At 34.0% G+C, this 12,331-nt stretch overlaps 1 protein-coding gene across 1 annotated transcript in view; it reads right to left on the bottom strand.

Moving 5' to 3' along the window:
- Window positions 1-12: 12 nt before the first annotated feature.
- The window catches only part of OXR1 (oxidation resistance 1), a 55,319-nt gene continuing 43,000 nt past the window's right edge, over window positions 13-12,331 (bottom strand). The window contains exons 11-15 of the mRNA XM_015822728.2: window positions 11,978-12,103; window positions 8,095-8,247; window positions 5,278-5,373; window positions 4,555-4,628; window positions 13-3,486 (exon numbers count right to left, since the gene is read on the bottom strand). Coding sequence (XP_015678214.2) covers window positions 3,351-3,486; window positions 4,555-4,628; window positions 5,278-5,373; window positions 8,095-8,247; window positions 11,978-12,103 — 585 coding nt within the window. The 3' untranslated portion in view covers window positions 13-3,350. The remainder of the gene's footprint in view (window positions 3,487-4,554; window positions 4,629-5,277; window positions 5,374-8,094; window positions 8,248-11,977; window positions 12,104-12,331) is intronic.

Genomic DNA, 12,331 nt, shown 5'->3' with positions numbered 1-12,331 from the left:
CTCTCCACAGAACCGTTCCCTGGTGCCCAAAAAACAGGGAACAACCAGATGATTGAATTCTCCTTAATTTAAGGCTACATTGATTTTAATTAATATTAGACCCTAACATTTCAGAAATTTATTTTAAGAATATGAGCTCATTAAATCTGCTTTAAAACATGGTGAGGTCCATGGTCATGTGATGTTATAATAATACTTTGTAATAAATCTGATTGCCATGTTTTTTAGTATTTTCCAAATAAGGGGATCCCATTCTTTTTGAGTTAGTGGGCACACTGGATAAATTCTAAACTTCTTGTGAGTGTTCACCGATTGCCTATTCTCAAAATAGCTACCATGGGAATATACCCACATATAAATCTATAATTCATTAATTTACCACATTTCTCACCATCTCTAGCAGGTATCCTTGAAACCAACTGGGGGTCCCAGTGTTAGATGAACCACATTGTTTTTTAATATTAGCTGTTGAAAAGAACTGGTATGCTGTCTTTCAAAGTGAAAGATCCTGCATCTTCTTACAGAAGAAAAAATATGTTTTTGTGTCAGGATGATGGTAAATTTATTTTAAGAGTTGCTATGCAAATATCAGTATATGTGCATGCATGTATATATAGCTTTTGAATGTTTTTTGTCAAGTATCAAAAATACCATTTAAGATTGCAAGAAATCATGTGCAAAAATCATAAGTGCTGTGAAATATTAATAGCATTATAAAGAAAGTTTGTTATAAGCAAATAACATTTTACGTTTAATCAATACATTTTCTTGCATCCATAGACTGAGAATAAAAGCTTGATATACCTTACTAATTAGGTAAAATAATTCAGTTTGAAAAATGCAATTTAAAAAAACTTTGCTTTCCCAGGACAAGGATATTATTTTCAGGTTTATGTCTGCTAATTTTGTTTCAAGATTTGGATTATGAAAGTTCACTGAGCACAGTTTATACCATTGATTGATCTAAATTAAGCTGTAGATATTAAATATTTCTGTCAAATATAGGAATGTGATCCATTTCAAAATCTTATTTATATTAACAAGTGAAATGCACTGCAAATTCAGTTGATACAATGGGATAAATGAAAAAGAATGAAATAAATTTAATGACTTTTCTGAGATGGAAAAGATTGATTTTTTTAAAGCCAAGGAAATAGCCTATTATTTTTCTGAATCAATGTTAGTAGCATTTTTAAGGTTTCTTGAAGTTTAAAGATTCTAATTCTATTTTATAGCTGCAGTTATTCACTTGATTTTTCTTACTGGAAGGAAGGCAAGATGGGTAAAGTTGCTTTTCTTGTTAAATGGCAGTCTGTATTGTATATTGAAATTTCTACACAGCTGTAATGAACATTTTAGCAGCAACTCCAACACCACATGTCAAAGTGTATTACCAATTAATAAACAGCTCTGTAACAATATTTTAAAACATCCAATTCCTTATCAGAAATATTTTTAGCAAGATCATGGAACTGCATCTGCTTCATCACTACTAGTATTTTGGCTATGATTTAATACTTTGAACCCGATTGTTAATTACAAAATGATCGTGCATCTAAATAAAGCCCAACTCAAGTTTAATTACATGAATTTAGATTTATTTGCTTTATATCACTATTACCTTATAGTATTTTAATCCATCACAGGATTGTTTAGTTAGTGAACCCACAAAGACAATAACACTGCTGTGGAAGACCAAAGGGGGGGAGCTATTTTAATTTATTTACACTTCTTTGTCTGTAAACATTGAATCTACATATACTCTACTAATAGAAGTAAAGAGCTATACATTGAGACAGAAAACAATGCTGTGTGTTTTTTTAGCAATATAAAGCATGAGCATATTGTAGGATAAAATATTCTCTTTTCCATTACCACAGCAGTAAGCATTCCCCAGGTAATTCTGAAACAACTTATATTAGTAACATTCTATACAACTATAGCTAATTATTTGAGCTAAGCCATTTGGCTTTTTATTCCATTGCTAGAATAATTTAAAGTGCTAGAAGCAACCCGTCAATCAATACTTTCCCCCCCTCTAAAATAACAAAAACTACTTTTAAACATTAATGTACAAGTTAATATATACAATATTCATTTGAAATAGAATAGCTGAGATTTCAGCACAAAGTCATTCACTGTCACATTAACAGCATTTTTAAATTAGTTTTCTTTTGCATAAACATAGAATATAAGCTTTGAAACAATTGTTGTTATTGCCACAATGGCTTTTTAGTTTTTCTACAAAAGTGGACAAGAGCTACTGATTTACTATAATTTGTTTTTTTTTCTTTTTTTCTTTTTGCTTTGAGGTCACAGAACAGTAAATTTTGCATATTAACACATCTACTGAGTTATGATGTCTATCTAGAGTACGTTACCCCATTGCATCAGAGCTGGTGCAAACTGCAGTTTTACAACAAAGATCCACTCAAAAGAAGAGAAAAACACCACACCTATTTTGTTTTCTGTTTTGGACAGGAGCAATTCTTGGAGATGATGTGCTACAAGGCTACAACAGAAGAACTATAAAACAGAGTGGTGTGTTATGTATGTGTGTGCATGTGTAGATATACACACAGACACACACGCATAAATTTGATGCATATTATATGCTGTTTGGAAAAAATGCATCTGTTTCATAGCTTTAGCAATAAGAAGGTATTATATGTACTATGAATTACTCACTGCATTATGCTTACTTTTCAAGTTGCTCATTGCTATTTTATATATATTGATCACGTAGCTGAATCCTTGCCCAGCATTTGTCCCAAGCCTGCAGATCATTTAATGGCATGTGCAAAATGCTTCAATACAATCAATAGGGCAGCTACTGTTTCAACAGTAAAATACAACAGATACCAATTCATGACATGTGAATAAAATATGGGGTGATATTTGATTGAAATGAACAGCCAAGACTGATCACTGTTGGTAAATTATGAACCTCTCTTACTTAGGCCAAGTAAATACAGTATAACTCAAATTAGATTTTATGTTGCTTAAAGGTTGCTTCAGTGAAACAGTTAAACAGAAATAAAGGAATTTTTTGAATTGTGAGAATAAGAACAAATGGATATGTGAATGACATGATGATAAAAACCTGCCTCCCGTAAAGAAATAATCAATTACGATTTGAAAGCTTTTTTAACTTTCAAAAATGAAAAAAAAAAATCTGAACAGTCAGTTCCATTCCAATATGCTGATGTGAAAGACATTTTGATGGTCATGCAGAGGATGTAGAAAGGCATTGCAAAACAAGCTACATTATATTGCTTTAAGGGCTTTCTGAGCTGCATTGATCAGTATCAGGTTTGGGACAAACTTTTGTAGTATTTAACAGTTTATACTTATTCAAAGCCCCAAATTTCAATATCTTGTATTATGAAGTCTTCTTTCTTAGAAAGTGTGCGATTCCCAAAGGTTTTACAAGAGTGACTTCTTCCGTGGTAGATATCTCCATCAAGCCATAAAGCAAATTCACCCCTGCAGTATGAAGAGAATTAGTTTGCCAGATATTAAAAATAATTTTCTTCCCATTACTGTATTCAATTGTAGATCAAATATTAAATCAATAACTTTCCTTGCAAAATTCTAATTTGAAAGCTTCAGATTGCCTTTCAATTAATTGGTCAAAGTAGAAACAGTCACCACCTTTAAGAATTTTGTTAGAAGTTCAGGTGATGACATCTCTGTTACTGTATATTTGATATAAATGATGAAATGGCAACGTGAAGATAAACAAAACCCAAACTCTTTCCTGGCATGTAGGGTCATCTGGACTTGGTCAACCCAGATCCAGCAGTCTCATATTAGCATGGCATCAATGCAGTGTAAAGACACATGCACAAATGCAAATTGGGTCTTCCATGGAAACGTTATAATAAATAAATAAAACCAAGAACTTTATCTTCTTTGTGGGGTCTGCCATGGAAATGTTATAATAAATGAATAAAACCAAGAACTTTATCTTCTTTGTAGTAACACATTTAAGCCACAAGACTGCAGACTGAAAAGACATTGGGCCAAGAAGAGCACATTTTGGCTTTGCATTAAAAACTGAGTTCTTGCTTTTATATTTGCTAATGCCTAGCGAAAACAAAGTGAGACAGACTAAACTAATTAAGATCCAGTCTGGACTAGTAGTGACAATGCTGACTTAGAAACTACAGAATGGTGAATTCTAGTCCCCCCTTAGGCATAAAAGCTGGCTGGTTGACTTTGGGCCAGTCCCCCTCTCAGCCCAACTTACCGCACAGGGTTTTTCTTGTGGGAAAAATAGGAGAGGGAAGGAATATTGGTCTATTTGCTGCCTTGAATTATTTATAAAAATAATAAAGCTGGGATATAAATAAATAGAACTTTTAAAAAAAGAAAAGATGGCCTTTCAGACTTGTTCAAGAAAAAAATGCCAACATTGGCAAGAGGCTGCCACTATGGGCATGGACGTACTTGGAATATATATATATAAGGAAGTGAAAGAATATAACCGTACACCAATGTTGTACCAGAATACTGTATCAGAATGAACAAAAATGATAAAGAACTACTAACCCTCCACCACCAAAAGCCAAGGCATCCATGTCTCCTTTAAGAAAAAACATATTATCTCCAGTCCACTTGAAGACCTAGTCGTTAGAAAAATAAATGAAGACACACAAACACAGATGAAAGGAAATTATTGCTAAAAGAACAGCAACAAACATCATAAGACATCATCATCAATTTCTGCTTGAGAAAAATCCAGAGACTTTATTGTTAAAATGTTACAATAATGCCCTTATTCATTGTGATTGCCAACTCAACTTCTTTCAATATATTGAAATTCCATCTCACTTGAATTTCTATCCCTAAATTTAGTGAATCATGAAGTAATCCTAATCCCCTTTATTAATTTATAGAAACTCTAATCTTCTGATAAGAGCAATATTTATGAACATTTACAGAAAAGGAATCACTAATTGTTTTGTAGTGTTCATTATCATTCTTTACTGATTTTGTGGCTGTGTATGTACTGTATATAGATGAATGTGTGTGTTTCTTTATAATAGCTTTACGGCTGGAAAATGTAATTCATGGGAAAATGTAGGGTAATCCTTCATGGCAACCACAATCTAAATTCTAGATGGTAGGCCTCACTATTCAAAATGTAATTCTGCCTATTTTTAACTGGAATTTAAATAATTTCATAGCAACATAATATTAGTAGACTCATGAATAGTGTAATCTTATTATATATTATGTAAATAATTTAGGCATTCTTTTCTTAGTTCTTACCTCAAATTCTGGGCAGAATGTAAAAAGAAAGGTTTCTCCTGTGCCATAAAACCCATCACTCACTTTAAAAGGTTCAGAAGCGAGAGCTCCAAAAATCTAAAGAAAAGAATAAAAATAATCCAGTAACCATGACATTTCCACTGCTTTTGTGCATAATATATAGGAAACCTATCCCATGAACATGATTAGATTAATTGGAATTATCAGGAGTTTATTTCTATTCATTCCATGAAGATCAAAGCACAAGCAACCATCAAGTTGAACTAAGCCATAACTTCAGCAAGGTATTCAATGGAACATTTTTTTGGAGACGAAAAAGATCTACTAAGATATGAAAAGACTTCCAGATGGCATTAATTCAGCAAATATAAAGCAGAAAACTCTTTAAGAAGAGGTAATTCTTGTACAAACATTTGGACAAGTTGTGGCTGGCTGCCATCTCTAATACTTGCCCTGTTCTTGTCAAATCAACTTTTCCAATGTTCTTGGGCTGAAGGTGTCAGGTGGAATGGCAAGACTAGTTCATTTAGATAGCAAATCATCAGAACAGGATCAGCATAGCCTGTTTGCACTTGTTTTCTCAACAGGTTATCAGATAAAGATCAGTCCAGTTTGACCGCTCCTAGCTGATTCAGTATGTATGCCTTCCATTTATTTAAGGAAAGAGTTGGAAAAAAAAGAATGCAGGAATATTGCCAACTATTGTTTGTCTCATGTGTACAATGACTCTCCACTCCTCCTAGTCTTCCTTTTTGTTCAATGCAATGGAAACCATACGCTTTCTTTTTGCTTTTGAGACTAAGGCGTAAAGGAACAATTACCGAAGTAATAAGAATTTTAAAAAAATAAATCAATGGGCTGTTCTTAAAAGAATTGCTCTAAAACACTTGGAGTGATAGTATGGCGTGGTTATACTGACAGTAAAGAGAATCTGACAGAGATATTTAGTATCAGGTTCAATCCTCTGCTGACTGAAGAATTCCAAACAGAAACGTCAGATGTCTAAGCAGCATTTTGTGTAAATAGATCCAACAGATGTGTGTGTGTGTGTGTGTGCGTGTGTGTACATGCGCACGCATATGAATACATAGCTTCAAATCAGTCTTGACTCCGGGCCACTGCCTGGACAAGCCTCTGCATTTTCCTTGGCAAGAATTCAGAAACGGTTACCCACTATCTTCTTCCTGGGACTGAGAGGCTCAAAGTAACCCAGCTGGCTTGGTGCCTATGGCAGGACTAACACTCACGGTTTTCTGGTTTCTAGCCTGGCGACTTTAACCATTACATCATTGTGGCTCCCACATCCAACAAATAGAAGCTGCCTCACTGATTCACTGCCGAACTGCTCTTAATTTCTAACAGACAGCAACAATTTCCTTTCCTGTAACTTCTGCTTTGCATTCTAGGTTGACATGTAACAGGGTTTGGCTTTCTCTATGTAGCATTTTTTCAGGTTTTGTATCTTCTCTCAATATACATCTCTCTTCCCCACAATCTTACCAACCATCCCAAGATGCAATAGAGATGATAAATTGTAAGTATTGCTCTCACTTGAGAAAAGATTTGAAATATAATATTCTTCCACAAGCTTTTCTGTAAAGTTAAGTACCAATATTTCTCCCCTACCCTTCTTTTGAGGCATCCATCAAGTTCCGAAACTGGAAGAGTCTGTGTGGGTGATGGGCAACAAAAATGTTTCTGCTTGCATGAGTTAAATTATCTTAAACTGTCCCATTCTGCATTGGGTTCAGGCTTTTCAAACACACGCAAAACAGCTTAAATAATTCTCTAAATGGTTATACAGTTTGTCCAATTTGTACCTTCCTAATAACCTGTTTTATATCAACCACTGTGTCTCTAATATTAAATAATACTTTGGAAGTGTAAAATATATCCAGGCTTTCAAAAATTACTCAATATGTTTATTGGAAAGGGAATAAATCCTGATATATTTGTAGATTAACACATTTGTAATAACAACAACAATAGAGTTGGAAGGGGCCTTGGAGGTCTTCTAGTCCAATCCCCTGCTCAGGCAGGAAACCCTATACCATTCAGACAAATTGTTATCCAGTCTCTTCTTGAAAACTTCCAGTGTTGGAGCATTCACAACTTCTGGAGGCAGGTTGTTCCACTGATTAATTAATTGTTCTAACTGTCAGGACATTTCTCCTTAGTTCTAGGTTGCTTCTCTCTTTCATTAGTTTCCATCCATTGCTTCTTGTCCTGCCTTCAAGTGCTTTGGAAAATAGCTTGACTCCTTCTTTTTTGTGGCAAAGACTGATTTGATTCCCCCCCCCTTTAAAAATAGTAACACTTCCATATTTTTGCAATCAAGAAATCTACTGTACTGAGTGAAGTTACTTTGTTTTTAAAGTACCAGCAGGAAGGGCAGTGGAAAACCACTTGGGTATTATTGCCAGAAATGCTATATGGCAACAGCTACAGAGCCATCAGGGCTTGAGTTCAGCTTGCAGGAATGCTCATTTTAAAATGCTATAGGTGTTTTGCAATATATTTACGTTCAGCCTGCTATACTTGAGTTTTCTTTTTTAAAAATTAAAAAAACATTGAGCTTTCCTGTATGATAGCTAAGTTGTCTTAAAATTTAGGATCTGTTATGGCAGTGTTTCTCAACCTTGACAATTTTAAGGCATGTGGACTTCAACTCCCAGAATTCCACAGCCAACATTGCTGGCTGTGGAATTCTGGGAGTTGAAGTCCACATGCCTTAAAATTGTCAAGGTTGAGAAACACTGTGTTATGGGGAAGACGGGGAGCAAAGGAAAGAAAAAGTGACTATTGCAATTTCCATACCTGTCCATCACTGTCTTTGATAACTAGCAGCACTGGTGTGTCCAAGCCTGCCATAGTTCTGTACAAAGTCTTCAAGCTCATGCCATGCTTTGCAGTACTGTAGACAAGAGTCCATGGATATCCAATAGTTCGAGGAGGGAGCTGTTTTGTTAGCTAAAGAAACACAGGTGCAAGTGAGGCACGTGCACTGAACAAAGTGATTAACCTAGAAAGGGTTTTAATTCATGGGGACAAAACATGTTGTGTTAAACATATAAAAAACCAAAAATTAATATTCATACCAAATCTTATAAATGCATGATGCTTTACAGCAACATTTTCAATCCTTATGCTACACAGAGGCAAAATGAATTTGCTATATCAAGTAATTTATCTGGACTTAAGTTCTATTGAAATAATCTGGGCTTTATTTCCAAATAAATACATTTAGGACAAGAGTATTAGGTCCTGTGTTTGGCTCTTTGAGGTTATTACGGTTGAACCTCGCCCGTTCAAATCATAGTGTTTCAGGAACGGAAACTGTATTGCTGAATAACCTATATATATTTTGACAAACAAAGCAATAATATGAATGAGACAAAAATCAGAACTTTTTCTATTCATCACAACATGGTCCTTGTTTTTTCTCTTACTTATTAGCAGCAGCCATAGCTTGCAGTGAATACAAACAACATGCAGGAACATATAACATCTCATAAAAAAACTGTAAACTGTGAGTCATGATACTTAACGTCACTAAAAGCCACTAGGCATACTGAAAGCACCATTCGGGAATTGTCCATTCTAACTGAATTTTATTTATCAAATTTATTTGCTGCCTATCTCGCAGTTGAAGAAATATAGTGGGGCTTTTCCTGGAAACCAGATAGCAGGCTAGGTGCCCAAAGTCTTGAATTCCCTATGGAAGGATCTCCCACCAACAATCTGGATATCTCTAATGCTATTAATGTTTAAGAAAACCACAAATACTTGGCTTTTCAAGAAGTAATTGGAAATTGAGTAATTACCAGGTAAAAAGTCAGTTTTAACTCTTTCTGTTTAAATTATTATGTTTTTTACTGTATTATTTTATTCTTTTAAGGATCTTCATGTATATAAGATGCTTTGAGTTGTTTCAAGGTAGTCTTATAAACAAAAGCAGTAAATGAATTATTGAAATCCAAGGAATTATATTTTCCACTGTTGCTTCATATTTTCCAAGTTCTAGAAGCCTATTGTGTATACTTGTGACCAGTGTTGAAGGAGGAATGCTTAAGGACTAATGAGCCTTATTCTCATTTCCATCATCAAGAAAACAGTTACTGAGAAAAAAACCCTCAAGACAAATAAAAATGGATCCACTAGGATTGTCCTAAGATCTGCAAATGACTTTATGGACAATTTAGATAATCTCCTCATGATTACAACTAATGGATCCAGCCTTGTGCAACGGAGTTAGTTCAGAACTGTTTCATTTAGAACTTTGTTTTCTTTACCCAAGTAACATTTCTATCTATTCCAGACAGAATACTATTCCAAAGAAGTACATTTTAAACAGATCAATTCAGATTTTGCTTTTATGCTCTAACATAAAATAAACAATTGCAGCAGCCAAGTTAGATTTCCTTACTTACCATATAATAATGGTATACAGAAAGTTTGAATCTGAAATGTTTTTGATTACAAATGTGATTGAGTGTGAAATGCTTTGTTTCAACTTTGAAACAGCTGTTTGATCCTTGCTGGAATTGTTACAACATTGTTTTAATGACTTTGGAAATGTTCAAGTGTTTTGAGTTCAAAACAGACTCTTTTCAATCTTAAAACACCTGTTTTGAATTTGAAACAAGACTATTTTGAGTTCATAGTGCTTCTGGAGTAGTTGGATTGAATTGGGATACTTCTAATAAGGTTGGAACAACCTACTTTGAATTGTACCCAACTGTTTTGGATTTGGCCTAAAATGCAATGTTTCAAACTTGAAATGTTTAAGATTAAAATCTGTTTCCCATCTCTAATTTAAAATAAGTATTGAAGAACCAAAGTGAAATGTTAAAGCAAATAGCTTTATTTTTTCCTAATTTTTGAGGTCACGCTTAAAAAGATAGGGCAACACTTACTATATTTTCTGGTTTCATTTATTGTGTTTCTAATATTAGACCAATAAATGAATTCTTTTGGACAGTTATAGATAACAGATAGGAAATGGGGCAAAGAGGTAACTGTTAATAACCTTGGAGGAGGTAAAGAGACACTGAATTTATTCTTTTTTTTTTTTAGTATATTTTATCTGGTTTTGCATTGTAGCAACGCAGCCAAGGGATTGTGGAGCTCCGCACCCCATGGCTGGTTTCGCCCTGCTTTATTATAATTTTATTATAATAAAACCTAATACAAATTAAACAATGATAAGATAAATTAGGAGCAAAAAGTACAAAGAATAAAAAGGAAAAGTAAGAATATAATGACAAGTAAAAAAATAAATAAGTGACTTTCAACTTTCATCACAAGGATGAAATCAACATTGTTCTTTCCACTGCTGTTGGCCAAGAGTAAGCGAGAAAAGAATAGCAATTTTTAAAAATAAATAGCAAGAAGCAGCCATATTGGTTCCATGTGGTTCATTTACATTCAGTAGCAATTATCCCAAATATAGCAACTATTTCCTTGTTTACTAAATAACTTTCATTTCTTTTTAAAAATGCTTTGCTCTTTATAGAAAATAGAGCTTAGGGCTGTATATATCCTAGTGTGTTTTCTTTTGTTATTAGCAATAGCAATAACACTTAGACTTACATATCACTTCATAGTGCTTTACGGCACTCTCTAAGTGGTTTACAGAATCAGCATATTGCTCCCAACAATCTGGGTCCTCGTTTTACCGACCTTAGAAGAATGGAAGGCTGAGTTAATCTTGAGTTGGTCAGGATGGAACTCCTGGAGTAAGCAGTGAATTAGCCTACAGTATTGCATTCTAACCACTCGACTACAATGGCACAAAAATCTCTTTGGTTTAGTTTTTTTCTGAGCATTGCTGGCACTTCTGTACACCATATTTCAACAAAAGGAAACTTCAAGCCAATAGCCAGAAATGTTTGTATTTATTTAGCTGGTTTGTTCACATGCTGCGTTGAGGTGAATAATGCTTTCTGTTTGTCTATGAATTTTTAAATGCTCCCTATTAAATTTACAAAAAAGCAATGCTCTTGTTCAGATTTTTAGTATGTAGGGTGGCAAACAGGAGTCAGAATAGATTATCAGAGAGTATGCACAAAATTCAATGATGTTGGAAATGAAAAGTTCCCTCCAGACCACACCAAACCTCCTTAAGATCACGCCACTTGAAAGCAATTGGTAGCTTCTGGAACTATATCTACTGAACTGCAAGTGTTTCACAGTGTCCTCAGTATGTCACTCTAAATAAGACAGGCCAGTTTCAGGTCTGTGTGGCACATCTTCAGCCACTTCCATTTGGAGCAGCTTTCTCTTACACTTGGCTTAACTTTTTTGAGAATGCCATGGCTAAGAGGAGGACTGAAATGTTCTATAGTTTTCTGGAATGTGATGAATCATTGAATTTTATACATTCCAAACTGACATAAAAAGGGAACAGGATGCTTTTTTTGAATTCCTATTTTTTCAATTACTCTCTATGGCAGAATATGAAAAGCATTTAAAGTTTCATTTATATACTGAATGCTGGAAATATTCTGAGTTTTATGTTATAATTTAACCAATTCAAAATATTTCTCAAGTATTGCCCTATATTTGAAACAAAGCATTTTGTTTCTTTCATATCATTAGTCAACAACAATTAGTGTTACAATTCAAATTTCTAAAACAATTTTATTGCAATGTGAAAATTGTGTCAATATAAGAAATGCAGTATTTTTTCTATATATACCTTTTCAATTTGATCCAACTGCAACAGTTCACTGGGATCACTAAGATTTGGCCGAAATGCTTCAGGCTCCAGTTCGGTTTTGATAGTTGTTCCCTGTTTTGAATATGTATCTTCTCTTGTAGTAATCTGCATGGAATGAAGAAAGTTGAATTAGCATTCAAAATGCTATTCAAAACAACTTTATCACATTCATCCTATAAAAATGAAAGCTTACATGTCAACTTGTGTAATGTTTTAAATATTAGATACAATGCCAGACGTTTAATTTGGATAGGGCCCATCACTGAAAGAATGCAACATTGGAAGCTTGTGAGCCATTTCTGTTATTTAAACTATGCACTGTATCCTATAACT

The sequence above is a fragment of the Protobothrops mucrosquamatus genome, unplaced genomic scaffold (genome assembly GCF_001527695.2).
Source record: "Protobothrops mucrosquamatus isolate PMUCROS unplaced genomic scaffold, P.Mucros_1.0 scaffold1656, whole genome shotgun sequence".
Taxonomy (NCBI): domain Eukaryota; kingdom Metazoa; phylum Chordata; class Lepidosauria; order Squamata; family Viperidae; genus Protobothrops; species Protobothrops mucrosquamatus.
The sequence above is the reverse complement of the archived record's forward strand: the minus strand, read 5'-3'. Positions and strand labels throughout refer to the sequence as shown.